Source organism: Rissa tridactyla, chromosome 3 (assembly GCF_028500815.1).
Source record: "Rissa tridactyla isolate bRisTri1 chromosome 3, bRisTri1.patW.cur.20221130, whole genome shotgun sequence".
Classification (NCBI taxonomy): domain Eukaryota; kingdom Metazoa; phylum Chordata; class Aves; order Charadriiformes; family Laridae; genus Rissa; species Rissa tridactyla.
Genome location: NC_071468.1, coordinates 75,730,281 through 75,746,533, shown reverse-complemented (window position 1 = coordinate 75,746,533; position 16,253 = coordinate 75,730,281). Strand labels below are relative to the sequence as shown.

General features: G+C 36.9%; 1 protein-coding gene across 2 annotated transcripts in view; it reads right to left on the bottom strand.

Annotated features, from left to right (window-relative positions):
* Window positions 1–16,253, bottom strand: part of REV3L (REV3 like, DNA directed polymerase zeta catalytic subunit) — a 123,468-nt gene that overhangs the window by 56,563 nt on the left and 50,652 nt on the right. The window contains exons 3-5 of one of the 2 annotated variants that reach the window (XM_054197314.1): window positions 14,365–14,439; window positions 12,765–12,925; window positions 8,537–8,633 (exon numbers count right to left, since the gene is read on the bottom strand). In XM_054197314.1, the coding sequence (XP_054053289.1) occupies window positions 8,537–8,633; window positions 12,765–12,925; window positions 14,365–14,439 (333 nt within the window). Of the gene's footprint in view, window positions 1–1,196; window positions 1,548–8,536; window positions 8,634–12,764; window positions 12,926–14,364; window positions 14,440–16,253 lie in introns of those variants that run through there. The other variant, XM_054197315.1, reaches the window with a different exon arrangement.

Here is a 16,253-nt window from a genome sequence, read left to right as displayed (position 1 = left end):
ACGTAAATACCACAGATTAATTTTATCAATATGTTGATTTTGAAACATGCATCATCACTGTTTTCTAACTGGAATAACATCTGAAGTATTTCAGGGAGAATGGGGGTGAGTACCTGAATACAGAATTACCAGTTCTCATCCTCACCTGCAAGTCCTTAAATTAATGGCCATATTCAAATACAATTAGATCTGTATCTTCAATTTAAAGGGATTAGCTTTCTTCAATTTAAAGGGATTAGCTTTTTCTTTTGTGAAGAGAAGAGAAAGAAGTAGTAAACAATTCTAAATACTACAGCAGTTGCAATAGTGTTCTCATCCTCAAATACAAGATGAAATATTCTGTAGAAACCTCAGCCAATAGGACCGTCTGCATTCACATGGTTTTGCGCCCAAGTAAACACAACAGCAAGAACGTTTCTCTCTCATTCACAGTTCAGTGCAATGCAAAACAGTTTAACATTTCCAACTAAGGGTAGCGAAGCAAGAAATGTTTTATTTTTCAGATTTTTTAATTTGTTTAGGGGACTTAGGGATAGCCTGGTGAATATAAACAGAATATTAGCACCCCAAACTCAAGCAGAACTAAGGGTAACTGGCTTGGCAAAGACTTAAAATACTAGAAACAGCTTCAAGCTTGTTGTATAATGATCCGATCATCTTCCTGCTGGGCCTTTTCAGATCTGCTAAGGTCAGTGGCCTTCCACCTGTTGCTGTCAGTGAACTAATTTTACGGAGTCCATGGAGGAAGCTAAGAAAGAGAAATCTTCTCCCAGGTTTACATGGAAGTCTGTTTACCCTTTGAAAATTTTTAGACAAACAGAAATTCTCCTCAAAGCTCCCCATGGTTAAAATAATGCTATTCTTCAGGACCCTTTGTCTCAGTTAATTAACTGGTAACTTACAGCATCTACTTGTATTCCTACATTCCCTGACATAAACAGAGCCTCAAAATTCTCAGCATGGAATACAAGACAAAATTCGTTAATATTTTCAATGTTCTCTATAAGCCTTGAATTGAAGTCACTACAGCGCAAGGAGGTAGCAGATGATGTAATTAAAAGCTGGATATGCCCAACACCTTCTTTGAAAATTAAGTATTTAACTATCCAGAAACATGAAATATGAAAGAAATGTAAAATTAAACTGCTTCACTTATGTTGCAGAAGACACCAAGCCGAGTGGCATGGCTGACATACCTGAGAGACAGGAGGACATCCAGAGGAACCTGAACAGGCTTGAGAAGTGGGCCCATGTAAACCTCATGAGGTTCAATGAGGCCAAGTGCAGGGTCCTGCACCTGGTTCGGGGCAATCCCCGGTATCAATACAGGCTGGGGGATGAAGGGATTGCGAGCAGCCCTGCCGAGAAGAACCTGGGCACACTGGTGCACAGAAAGCTGGACATGAGCCATCAGTGTGTGCTTGCAGCCGAGAAGGCCAACCACATCCTGGGCTGCATCAAAAGAAGCGTGGCCAGCAGGTCAAGGGAAGTGATTCTGCCCCTCTACTCCACTCTGGTGGGATTCCACCTGGAGTACTGCATCCAGCACAGGAAGGACATAGGCCTGTTGGTGCAGATCCAGAGGAGGGCCAGGAAAATGATCAGAGGGCTGGAACACCTCTCCTATGAAGACAGGCCAAGGGAGTTGGGGTTATTCAACCTGGGGAAGAGAAGGCTCCATGGAGACCTTGTTATGGTCTTTCAATACTTAAAGGGGGCTCATAAGAAAGATGGGGACAAGATTTTTAGTAGGGCCTGTTGCAATAGGACAAGGGGTAATGATTTTAAACTAAAAGAGGGTAGATTTAGACTAGATATAAGGGAGAAATCTTTTACATTGTGGGTGGTGAGACACTGGAACAGGTTGCCCAGAGAGATGGTAGATGCCCCATCCCTGGAAACATTCAAAGTTAGTTTGGACAGGGCTCAGAGCCACCTGATCTAGTTGAAGATGGCCCTGCTCATTGCAGGGGGGTTTGGATTAGATGGCCTTTAAAGGTCCCTTCCAACCCAAACTATTTTACGATTTTATGTAACAGCAGAAAACTAATGCCTTCTCAAGAAGTATCAGCGAATTCAACCACAAAAATATTTGGAGTTTCTAAAAGGCTTCAGGGCATCATATTTATATAGATACCATGACAGGAGAAAAACCAAAACTGACCCCTTCTTCACATTCCTAATCTGTAGTTTTCTAGAATTGAAAAATATTTACTTCTAAACTCCTTTTGCAGAGGTCTATGGTATACAGAAGTTAGGAACACGACGTTATGACTGAAGCTAGTTTAGACACATCCTCTTCTTTAAGAGGGTTATCTATGGGCAAAGCATGTAGATTTACTCAGTAGAGAGTTAATTAACACTGCTAGCTAGGATGCCTCCTGCAAGAAAGCCCTAAAATATTTTTCCTGACTTTGAAGCAGCAGAATACCAGGTGGTTCTTCTCATATGCACTGCAGAAATTAAACTGGTTTAAACAGCCCAAACCCAAACTGAAGGTAAAGGGCTGCTTTCATGGCAGCTTCAGTGGACTCCTGCTTTACCATCACACCACACTGAACAAAGGAGTACCTCTAAAGAGGTGCAACATTTCTCCTGTCTCACTTCCTCCTGGCCCTCAGCTTTCCTTGCTTTCCCCAAAAGAACAATCCTTTCCTCCGCAAACTGAGAAGAAAGGGGCAGGAGAGGGGTGTGTGTGTGGAACGGGACTCAGGAACACAAACCACAACAAATTAAGGGGGCTACTTATCTGAAGCGATACTACAATGTGAGCTTTTGACTGCTGTCCAATTCTGTCAGTAGACTGGAGGTCTAATATTTCTGAAGTGTATCAATGTACCATATGACATCGTTTAAGATACCAAACCCATTCATTTGTGATTACAAAAGCAAGAATTATTTATTAGGTCCACAATAGTGTGTGAACTTCATAAAGACTAAAAAAGGCACTGGCAAGCAAATACTTTGCTTTGTAAGACTATTAGGTCACTATATTGTACACAGAGAAAATTGAAATTGTTAGGCTGTAACTACTTTATTACACCTGTATCTATTTGTCCACCTATGAAGAAACAATGTCAGTCAATTGAAATACCAACTGCATTTTGCATAATGCAGAAATAGATTCCTGCATTGTTAGAGAGAACATTGAGACCTGACAAGGAAATCAGAAAATAATTTTAAACCATAAAGGGGTAAAGTACTGAAAAAAGTCCACGTTGTTGTTGTTGTGGGTTTTTTTTTGTTTTCATTTTAATCTCCAGTGGAGAGAAAAACCCCAGTAACCTTACAACTTGTTAGCTTAACTGTTTAGGCAAAGAACTGGACAAGATGGAAATAAACAGTGTTAGAAGTGTAAGCTGAAATTAAACCAGTCCTAGAATATCTAATTACTGGCACTTGTAAGAGAAAAGACAGAGAGGACTGAAAGAAGATCTAGTTATTTGATAATCGACTCTTTCTATATATCACAGTTATACAAAGCTCAACTTGTATTACTAGTTCAATTACTCAGTTGATGTGTAACTTCTGGGGTAAGAAAGAAATATTCACCTATGTAAGGCTGATAGGGTTTACTGTGATAACCTCAACCTCTCTACAGCAGACTCAGCTTTCAAGAATCTTCTTTACTCTCCTCTTGTATCACATTATAATAGTGGAATTTTTATTAGTAAGTAAAATCCTGTGTTACGCATAATATGAAACTGAGAAACAAAACAGAAATCTCAGCAATTGCATTTTTAATGGAGTGAGGGATAAGAAAAAAGGAATAGGCATTCTGAAAGTCAATTTTAGAAATTGCCTGACACTTAACGTTTTGAAAGCATATAGTTTAAAAGCAGAGAAAACAAAGTTTCCAGAATAATTTCTTGGCAGACATACTTTTAAAATTTGTGATGTCACATTTTGTGGCTGCATTAATACAGGAAGTGTATTTTCACCCTGTATGTAAATGTATGTTTCACTCAGTCACAGCAAAAGAAGGCAGAGCAGGACATTTCTTTGTTCTAAACATCCAAAAGTAACCTGGCAGAAGTTGTGAAGCACTTGTGATGTAGAATTCATTAACGACTGTAAGATGCTATGCATTAATATATGACTACTAATCCCTCCAGTCAGCAGTACTGTTTTGGAGTTATTGTGAGAATTAAGAGAGCAGATGATAGAACTCCTAAACTAAAGCAGCTCAGCCTTTTAGCAGAAGCGGACTGCCTATGCCCTAATGCATGCTTTAAGGACAATCCATTACCATCACTACCCTCCCTTCCCAGTCACACCATCAGCTGAGAAACTAGTCCGTAACATGATCAAAATGCATAAATTTCATGTCACACACTTTGGGTGCTCATATCCATCAAAGCATTCAAACAGAGCCTGCCTGCACAGTGGGCAAAAGGAATTGCAGGCAAGCTGAAACTTGCATTTTGATCACATAATAAGAAAGAAAGAAAGAAAGAAGAGTCACTACATACTTGTGCTAGCAGAAGTCAGGGCAGTAGCACTACAAGCTTCTGCAACATCCACGTAAGCCCCAAAGGCCAAAGGGACATTTGTTCCCACTTCAGGAAAAAGATCAAAAGGCATATGAAAGCAGAGCAGCTTTAACTGGCCCTTCTAACATTTTAATTTTCTCTGATTAAAACAAAAATGTCAGAGGGAGAAGTACAGAAGAACTGTCCTTATGTACAGTTATTTAACATGATTACGTGCTTCTTTGAGAATGATTTCATCCGAGTACTCTCAATAGCTTGATCAGCTGTTAGGTTTGCTGGTTTTGCTTACCCGAAACAAACATGCACAACACATCAGGAAAATATAGGAAGCAACTGTGTCTTCCACTCTCCCAGATCAAGCCACATTTGCTGAACAGCTACAGGGCTGCAATTAGCAAGTAAGAAGACAGCATGAAGAAGTCAGAACATGCCCAGTCTCCCAGCTGTAGTTAGTTGTAAATATGAACTACTCCAGGTCATTAGCAGTTGTTATACCTTGGAAGATACTCAGAAGTGATCTGTTTGACACACATTGCCCTGTACAACAGACTAACCACCTGTCTCACATCCCATGCATCAATTCTGCGAAGAAAAAGATAATTTTATGTAATGCCAAAACCATGATTTGAGAATATCTGTATTAGAACAAGGTTAGAAAAGACGACTTAGCAAGTCCCAGCCGAAGCATCTACATTTCATTTTGTAAAAGAGAATGTAGGTAAAATTGTTCACAAGGGACAACTTGTAATATAGACATATGAAAGGCAGGGTTAAGTGAGGTGGCATAGGAATGGAAGCAACCCAGCTGCAAGAGAACAAAGGTTTACTCTCTTAAGCAGCAAGATAAATCAGAGTTCCACAACACTGAGCTGCCATGGCTAGACTACTTGAGATGCACACTGCTGAAAAACTGTAATACAAATCCATCTTACCTTTGTAGAAAAAGCTCCAAATAAGTTATTGAGAACAGACAGAGAGAACGGCTCTTATTTTTGAAGAAAGCAAGTTTTTGGCACTATCCACTAGCATAATAATAATAATAATGATAACGTAGGATGAAACCCGTGCTCAAAGAAAGTACCAAGGTTTTGTTCCTCAGAGAGTGAGGCAATGAACTAAAGCAACAGTGGACACAACTAAAAAAGTGTTCACTCCACAGAGTTGGCTAGACTGAAGCCCTCAAAACCCTTGAAGAATGGACATCAAGGCCAGTATCTTAATTCACCAACATTAACGACAGCCTAGGGAAACAAGTTCTGTGATGATCACACCTCAGGTTATTTATAAAGTTCATCTGAGTACAGTAGATAAAAAATTAAACCCACAGAGAATCTGAAAGGAGTCACTCAACTACACTGATAAGGACTCTCAGCTTTGACATAATAGTTTTCCATATTCTATTCATGAAGGAAAAGATGTCTTTATTTGCAGGGTGTTCCAGTGATTTGAATAATGCACATATTTTATTAAGAATCAAATGGCTAAATAAAAACATGTACATCCTGACAAGCAAGAAAAGCACTTATGACAACCACAAACCTAGTAGAAATCTGTAACATTACACAACTGCTAGGCTGTGCAACAGTGTTATTTGTCAAATCTCTCCATTTTCATATAAACTCACGTTCGATAGCAAATCTAGGATGTAAAAAAGAAAGTGTTCCTCAAAAGCATTCTACCAATCATTCTGCTTTTAACACATCATGTCCAAGTGGTAGACTTGACCGGCAGATTACTCCAAGCCTGATGTTTACCATTAAGTTCTCTCACTGGAACTCATGGAAGTGTTTAATCATTTATTATCAGCTACCTGAGGGATAACATGAATGTGTCTCATGTGAAGAACTCCTCTTGTCAAAACTGTTGGATAGCACTGCCAGGCTGGAGTGACTACTGCCTATTTTAAGGTGGGCTTTATAGGTTCCAGTCTGGTAACACCGGCAAGTATCGTACCTAAAAGCCTTATTACATCAGGGATTCCTGGGCACTAGTGGCTTTGGACATTTGTCTACTTTGTAACAGAATCACTCTGGAATTAGATTAAAAGAACTGTCCCTGGCTTAATAAAGTACACTAATTATAGTGGCAAATTAGTAATGCAGAGATTTACCAGGAGCAAGACAGGACATGGCTGGGTTAAATACTGTTCTGGAGAAGTGACAGATTAGCAAGGTGCTACCTAGTACTGAAAAGTGAATTCAGTCACCAAGAAACTTTGGCATAGTTCTCAAATGTTTTTTGAAATAAGGAACCACCAGCGGCATTTACACATGCAAAATGCCGCTATTGTTACCTACAAAACTTTGAATAATATTTTGCATATTACCTACCAGGCATTCAGCATCAGATTTCAACCACTTGATATACTGTACTCCAAAGTCAAGAAATGCCAAATCACTGGTACTGCTTGGTTAAACCCAGAGCACTTGTCAACTGCCACTTGCAGCAAGGGCTTGGCAGATACATGTTGGACTACCTCTAAAATTTATTCTCGATGTACGTAAAACCCAGGATAATGAGTCCAAACAGACATCCCAATCACTAAGAATACAAGGCAGCCCTAGAAATTTTGCAGTATCAAACAACATTTAACTGTCTTTTCCCCTTTAGCTTTTTCTTGAAAGAACAACTTAAGTGTACAGATTGAAGGTATGGAAAGATGAGATCTTCATATCTGATATAAAGGACAAGCAAAGGCTTAGAAGTTCAGTACTGACAGATAGGAAAAACTTCAAGTGCTGTTGGAAATAGCAGTCAAACAGAGAAATACAGTAAGCAGAAGTTTTTGCTATAAACATCTCAACTTGAACTCAAGAAGACTGGATAATAAAGTGAGGGGCCTGTGCTAGCATTCCACATGAAACTAGAAATCAATATAGCTGTTGATATAGCTATACATAGAAACCAAATGTTTGGAATAGAGAATATACTTTGTGAAGGAAAGACAGAACTAAAGGAAGAAGGGCAGCTTTACAGATATCAAGTAATGCTGTAGACCAAAAGAATAAAACCAGTATGGAAAAAATCTGAGTCACAATCATTTTAGGAAACAGTTACAAGGATTTCCTTGCATAGATATCTCCTATAATATCTGGGTCAGATTTACCTTCAGCAAGGTTGATCATGACAGTTATGAGTCTATTAACCCAACCTAGATGCAAATTTTCGGAATTTTAAAGGAAATAAAGAAGGTAATCTGAAAGTGGGACAAATTGCAGCACAGGTTTGATTACAGTAACACTGATTTAAGTTGATGTCTCCCATAAATAATCCAGGAGAAATTATAACAGTCAATTAATTTTGTGTAGATACAGAACAGAGCAAAATCAGGAATAGAAAAGAGTTTAGATTCGTTACGTTGCAGTGGCACGTACATCCTACAGCATTTGGAAGACAGGTATGATAGAACACCTTTAATAAAATAATTCATTTTCTAGAAAAAGGAATGTTTGACACAGTATCAAATGGGAAACAATTTCAGTTGGAGGAGATGTAAATTAGTTCCTAATTATTAAAGCATTTAAATGGTTTAAATGGTGAAATTCCTACTGCTTATATAAAAAAGACTGAGGGTTGATACAAAATTTATAGAACTGAGTATAGACCAGTTTCTGGGACTGAGTTTACTTCACATCTCATTAATATTGTTGGCAGGAAATGCATGACTGTATTAATGAAATATGCTGGTGAGGCAAGCTAGTAGACACAGTGGATATATAACAAGATCATAGTATCATAAACCAAACGCAAGATAACTTAGAAGTAGAATAATAGAAACAGGATGAAACTTAAAAATGGAATGCAAGACCCTATACGAACTTACAAGGGATTCCAAAGGGAAGATTATCACTTGGAAAAAAAAGGAAGAAGAGAAATATCTTATACTAAAAAATCCTGAAATGTTTAGAAGCCAAAGTGACATGGTAAATGAGACTGTAAAGCATATCAGGGAGAGAACTACCAGCATCATTGCATATGGCGCCAGAGAGAATTTGGTATACTAGGTAGTATTCAGGCTTTACATTCAAATTTGGAATGCTGACCTTGGTATTTCATCTTCCTCCCACTCAATGAAAGATGCGCTGTTTGAATTTTCTGGCAAATAAATTCTATGATGTTTACTTACACCTGATGTATCCCCTGTAAAGAAAAAATGAATGACAAATGAATTAATTTATGCAGCAATTTTTTTCCCACATCTCATTATATAATTGCATTTATTATTTAATACTGCCAGTCCAAATGCTCCTAAAGAATAAATAACACTGCATGATAACATCTTCAAAAAGTAACTATGCTATCATATTTAAATGATATTTAAATGATCATTTAAGATTTAACTTACTTTCTAACATGTAGATACATATAAAAAGAAAAAGATATTCTCAACATACTGACATTATTAGAATTACATTTGCTGTGTTCTAGTCACATCTTAACCTAAATTCAATCTTTATCTGCACGAGTTTCAAAGTAAATCATGCAGAGTACGATGTAAACTTCAGAATTCCAAAGTGTTTGGGTCCTCAGGTCATATTCCCAGTGGGAATTAGAAGTCAAAGAAAACACTAAATTCTACTTCATGGTTTTCCTCTTTCTTATCTGAGCTGAAAGAGAATATACAATATATTCCAGACACAGTGGCAGTACCTGTAAGTGGAAACCTACAATGAAGGCAAGTGTTGCCTATTGTACAAATAAAGAAAACACTGTGTAAGTTTCCTTGGAGGTCTCAGGGTAAGGAATTGTGCTCCAAAGTCATGCTGGAGAAATCCTCTCTGAAGATTTACTGTCTCCCTTGTGGTCTTCTGAACCTTCACTCTTCAGAGGAAGAAAAGACAATATCCACAGGATATGTCACAAGAAAGAAAAAAGCCCAGGAATGGAGTTGGGGGGAGGCAGAATGGGAGGAGACCTTGAAAACTACTCAGTCTCCCGCTTCTATGTGAAAGACCAGCTTGAACCTTGAATTTTCTCAGCTGTGTTGGTGTCACACACTAGCAGGTTTTTTTTTTATTAAATTTACCTTCCAGCAACAGCAAACACTTTTGCATTTGTTACATACAATAATTGAACAATTCAATTGTCAGAGGCCTTTAATAAGTATTTATTAGAACAGGTATTTTTAATCTATATTTTTGAAGTAAATTTCATAACAGAATCAATGTGAATTCCATTACTTAGAATAGCAGGTATAGGTATCTCTCATGTAGCAAAAGGCCCTGAATAACATAGTTACTATCGAAACAACTGGGAAACGCCATGCCAAAAGTGCCTTAGAAGCTACAAATAGAAGCAACTGAAATCCAGCAGGCTTAATTAAACATGTTCCAGACCAACTTTACTGCACCCAGACTAGTCCCTGCAAACCCTGTCCCTAGATCAGACTCCTAAGTGCATTGACACGGCACACAGATGCTAAACTCACATGGGAAACGTGGCACTCAAATGTGGTGAAAAGACATGCCTGTATTTATGCAGGAGCTAGCTCACGTTCAGCAACACCTGCACCAAGATGGTCTACGCACTGTGATACCTAAGCAGGTGATTCCAGAAAGACAACACAAATTACCCGATCCTGTTTGCACAGACTCAGATCAAACCTAGCATGGCTTAGTGTCTGTGCTGTTCAAAAGTGACGACTTGCCCCTGGGCAGGGCTGGCCCAGGAAGAAACACAGCCATGTTTTTACTGTGTGGAATATCAGCTAATTCTCTATATTAAAATACAAGCTGACTATGCATAGAAACATCTCTTGTTATTTTTCATCTGCAACTTGATTATTCTGAGTTGATGAAATGGGACTGAATAGCTGTATATTGTAAAGGAAAATACATCACAGCAGCTATGCAAGACTATAGGCCAACTGGTAAAATATATACTATTAGTTTAAGAAATCATATGCAATTCAAATACCACACCAGAGCAGTTTCAGTGCAGTTTCTTATTCCCTACAAACCCTACTTTCAAATACTTCTAAAAATCAAGGCTCAAATTCCTGTATCAGTTTGTTTCTTCAGTAAAGTTACTCATAGGGATAGAGATTTAAGGACACTCAATATTCCCCTTTTCTTGACATGACGATCTTTAAAGACAGTAGCAGTGACACATCAAGGTCTTTCAGAGTCATAATACAGAAGATGATGCAACTACTGAAAATAAAAAGTTTTGTAATAGTTTTAGCGGCATGTGGTGCATGAATGAATTTGCAGCCCTCTTCCTCACTATCCATAAACAGAAGAACTAGAAAAAAAGAACTCCTGCATCTTCCAGACACAGGCTGATGAAGGCAGAGTATTCCTGCTCCTACAAATTTGCCTGCTGATCTCTCTCAGCCTTCCAAAACAGTCTACGTATCTCAATGAGAAAAACAACACTGGAAACAGGCTCCTGAGGCTGCTTATTTATATTTACGAACAGATCAATTATTGAATTTTCTATTCCTTGCCAGACGAATTTTTATATTATCATCTGCAAGGAAAGAAAAGTAAGTGTTTGCTGCACGTCTTTAGGCAAACGCTTTTACTGCCATCTAAGAAACAATGTTCAGCCTGACCTGCGTGGCACAAACTACACTTGACTACAATGAATGCACACCCCCAAGACACAGCAGCTGTGGAACAGGCAAGTAAGCGCATCAGTCATAAGCAGAGGCTATGCCTTCTACACCATCCCAACAAGTCTGAGCTTCAAAAGAATGGTGCTTCTCAGGGCTGCTGTGCAAGGACTGGCCTCTTGACAGCATTGCCTCTATAAGGTTGTACCAGGAACAAACCATTTGTCACTCAGCTGCTGTGCCAGTAGTAGTAGATAGTGATCCTGCACTTGGGGACTGCAACAGACTGAAGCAGGCTACTTATACATGTGTGATGTGGAGCCACGCAAAGCTGTATGAATGTTGCTAGGAGCACTGCTGCCATTACCTGACCAAGCCAGGACAAGGCAGTCTGTCATTTTCTTGCTTTTATCCTATTGGATTCTCCCCTACCAGAATAAAGTCCACCGGTCTCAGCCCATGCTCCTTTTTTCACTCTCTTCTTCCCATTCAAGACCTAGGTCTTGCATCCTTAAATAAATGATGGAGAATATAAATAGCTTATGTCTTTTATCTATCATCTGAAAGAGAGAGGGTAAAGAGCTATGGAAAAAGAATGTGAGCAAGTATTTGATACAGTCACATCGCATGTCTCCAGAAGGCCACTTTGAACATTTGGAAGACTAAATGCAACCTGACTGTACTTCCTCAGGACTGAAGATCCTGAAGATGCTCTGTCTGTCGCTGAGCTTTTGTTTTCGTACAGTTTTGACACCAGCAAAATGTGTGGCCTATTGTTGAGTATGAGAAGAGTATTTTTCTTTAGATGAGACTCAGTTATGAAACCCCATGCACTAATCCATTGCTGTCTGAATATAGATGCATAAAAATAATGGGACAAAATTAAAGTCAGCATGATTCTTACTTGCTCTTTTTACAGAAAGATACTTTACTATTCAACTCTTGCTTTAGCTGTAGGAACAATTATGATTTAAGTAAACCATACTTATTTTTCTAAATGTTAAGTACCAAAGACATTATGGTTTTCCTACTGTTATCTCCCCTTTATACTGAAGCTTTTAGATAACATTATGGATGTTCTTGTAAAACTTCATTTGTATGGAAGTGTGTACATTCAAAATGCCAAACTAATTTTTTAAAATGAAAATTTAAAATACCTCCTTTGCATTTATATTTCATATTTCACTTTAGAGCAAGTGACCTTAGTACAACACAAGCTTTTAAATTAAAAACATTGTCAGCAGAACATAATAGTTAGCCATAATTTTATAGATACTACTGCAGAAAAAAAAAAAAAAAGAATTATAATTGATATAGGGATCAAAAACAAACAAAAAAAAATTTAAAGCAGCAGTATTAGTACGCTATCTTTCACATAAATTCTTCAACTAAATACCAACTGTTTTTAATCTTCTACTTGTGAAGAGGTGTGGTCATCTTGTGAAAATGGTCACAGCTACACTGCTGACAGAACACGTTTCTTGAAATATAGCATCTTGTTTCAGGAAGCAGACTCTTCTCAGTCCCAATACACAGGCACAAAAAGGAAAAATGATAGAAAGCTACGCACAAGACTATTTTGATACAAACCAAGCTATAGGAAAACAACACGATACCCATTCAGCCACAGCTACAGCAAAAGCCTGACATTTCGTTCAAAACAGTAGTTTTTAGCCTTCAAAACAATTATTTGTCTTAAGAAATAAACACCTTACTTTTTCTCCTTGCCTTTCTGAATTTGACAGCAGACAGGTTTATTAAATTCATTCCATATAAGTTGTAGTCTATAAAGAGTTGAAGGAGGTAGGGAATATGGGCTTCATGAGGCTGGTAAGATTTGTTCATTATGGCTCCACCTTGCAGAAGCTCACATACTCTAAAATAAAAGACAAATTAGGACATAAACTAAAAAGTTATTCCAGTACAAGACTGAGATTTGATTTTATTGAAATATAAATTACTTAAACTTCTTAAATTTTGCCTTAGTTGTATTTTTAGCTTAAGAATTTTGTTTTCACAATAACAGACACACAAAAATGATCTCTGCTAATACTGATTCAATATTTGTGTGTTAATTACAAAGGAGTTGTGAATCCTCCAGCTTAAAAAAAAAAAAAAATCTATGAAAAACCATAACATTGTATACTATTCCCGCAACTAATTCAAAACCACTATAGTCCATGGAAACCTTTCTACAGAATAACTGTAGCAGCTGTATGCCTACACACTTTGAAAGTCTCTCTAGTTCTCCTTGACATATATGTGAAGATGACCTGCATGGTTTTAAAGTTACATACTGTATACACAGAAGCAGTATTTTAACAGCTTCCTAGAAGCATGACAATCTGCTCTTTTAAAGATCTACACATTAAAAAAAATAACTGCAGGTATATGGATAATTATAAATTGTTGCAATAAATGTATCTCAAAGTAACAGGATATATCTATAAATCAAAGAAAAGCGCTAAGCATTTCTAAATGCAACAAATTGAGTTAAAAAAATAGTTTTATACATAAAAATTAAAGGAATAATTTAAGTGAAGTGTCAGCCCTTATTTAGATGGAAGTAATACAAACATGAGAAGCTCCAAAGTTTGAAACAATTGTCACGTCATATATGTGTATAGATTACATTAAGACAAAAATTTAAAATCATGCAAAATTTTACTAGTCTAGAAGAAAAAAATAGACAATCCTATCTTATGAATATGTATTAGATCTTTAAAAAAACCAGTTATGATAGGTAATACTCAAAGGATTTCAGTTTTTGCTGGAGAAAGAATTCCTTCTTATTTATTACTGAATTTACTGCAACTACTCTGACACTAAGACTGAGATCAACTGTGCTTTTATTTAACGGAACATTGCTCTATTAAGAAATAGAGAAACTGTCCAATAACAAAAACTATCCAGTTTTCCAAGCATATTTAAAATTTAATAATTGGTGCTTCTATTTTAAAAATTAAAAACTACCAGAATCTACTTCATAATATATGAAGGAGTACTACATTGTTTTCCTTAAGAGTTACAGAAAAAGTAACACGATACAAATTTGTTCAAATGTTCAAGAGTTGTACTTAATACAAGACAACTAAAGGCAAGTATATTTTGGTCTTGCTTTCCGAACATGATACTGCTTTAAAAAGATTATTGGTGTGCTTGAAATTACCAATTTTCTTATGTGTATTGAAAAATTCGGACAATAATTTTGTTGCTTTTATTTTGTTAAGATGTAGGTGAATCTTGCTTCAAAATTGACTTTTTAATTCAAAATATAAGGAAATCAGCCAGAACTTCATATCACCACATCCTTACCTTTTTACCATTGCAGGATTGTAAAGATAAATCTTCATGAACTGTCTCTCCTTTTCATGGTAACCATAAAAAGGCCTGGAGAGGAAGAAGTAAAAGCAAGAAGCTAGTCAGTTATGCTGTGGCATGTATTCAATCACATTTTACTATAAAGAGTATTAAAATCCAGGGGGGGGAAAATAGAAGATAAACTGCATATCCAGGAGAATGAAAATTCCCACGTCAGGCCGAAGGGAAGCATTACATTGCTACATAAAGATAAGAAGAATAGGCCCTCTGGATATCAAAGTATCAAAAAAAAAATTAAAATAAGAAGGCACTTCTGGCTTAACACTGTTTCTCTCTTTCCCCACATGTAAACACACTAATGGCACACCACCATAATAGTACTTTTAATAAATTTATTAGTTGTGGACTGCTTCAAAACCAGCATTCAGCCTTTCTGATAAATGCTGTAACAAAGTCCTTAAGGACATTAATTCTGCAGATCAGGTGTAAATGAATAAATACCAGCTGTGTAATATAAAAAACTGAACAATGAGAACAACTTAAAAGAGTGAATAGCTGCCCGTTTTCAGTGATTACTAATCATCTTGTGCACTAAACGAGGCATGAATCCTGAAGAAAACAGGATTTGAGAATGCAATTAAAGAATACATAGCATAATGAATATGTCAAGGCTAAACTGAAGTTGAACAGGTAGCATTAATTCTGATATTATTTGACTGAATTACTGACTCTTCAGCATATAGAATTCTAATCTAATCGAACATGCTTGTAAAACAGCATGTTAAGGAAACTGGACATAATTCAACACATCGGGTGAATGCAAGAATCTACAGTTAGCAGTAATCACAAACAAAGTCAACAGAAATTCAGGAAAGCATACATTTAAATGTTACCTCTACAAAATAATATAAAATCTCCTTATAAAAAATATAAAAAAATGCAGCTGGGATGCTTACCTGCTAAGTCAAAAAAATGAAGCTCAGTGGTAAGAGAGGTTTCAGTCCTAAATTAAATGCAAACTCAGCACAATTGCACTACAGCATTAATATTGCTATCCTTAATATTGTTAAATATGCACATATTTAGTATCTCCAAAAGCTAGAATGAACTGTTTAAGAAAATTTTTGTGATGTTAAAACTGAGCTAAGCTGAAACAACAAACTTAAAGCTATTAGGCTGAAAAGGAGATCAGATCTTGTATAATGAATCAATGTCTCTTACATGGATACTATAAACCCAGTGACAGGTTACATACATTGAGTTATAATGACTCAATGTGCTATAGGCACATAAATGAAATGCTACTTAAAAAAAAAAAGTCAGCACTTGCATGGCAAATGATCCATACTAACATTGACATGGCAGCAGGAAGAGCAAGATTTACAACAGTTCCAAGGTTAGCTATGAACATCTACTGTAATTTCACAATGCACAAGGACAGCATATTTAGCCTCTTTTTATTCCTGGACCTCCACTATGTTTGGAAGTTAATGCAACAAAAATCCTATGTTAAACCTATAAAGGTTTAGCAAATGTCTTTATTATATAACGATTTTCCTGCTAATGCAAAAGGGAAGGGGTAAGACCCTCTCCAAGATTTGAAAGAAAAACATAGGTTTCTTACCACAGAGACAATATAATATCTGTGAGCAAAATCAGGTCAGAACAGAAGAAAACAAACAGAACTGTGTGACTATATAAGCATGTCTATCTACCCAGGTAAAGATGAAGGTGTATTACAATTTCTGTTAGGAGCTTCTCATTAGCTCTTATGCAAGCAAACAAAATAAATGAAACACTCTTTCCTATTCTTCCTTGAGGCAATGAGCATCTGACTTTCAGTAATGAGCATTTAGAGGCTTTAAGGCAAGAGAGGTGAAAAA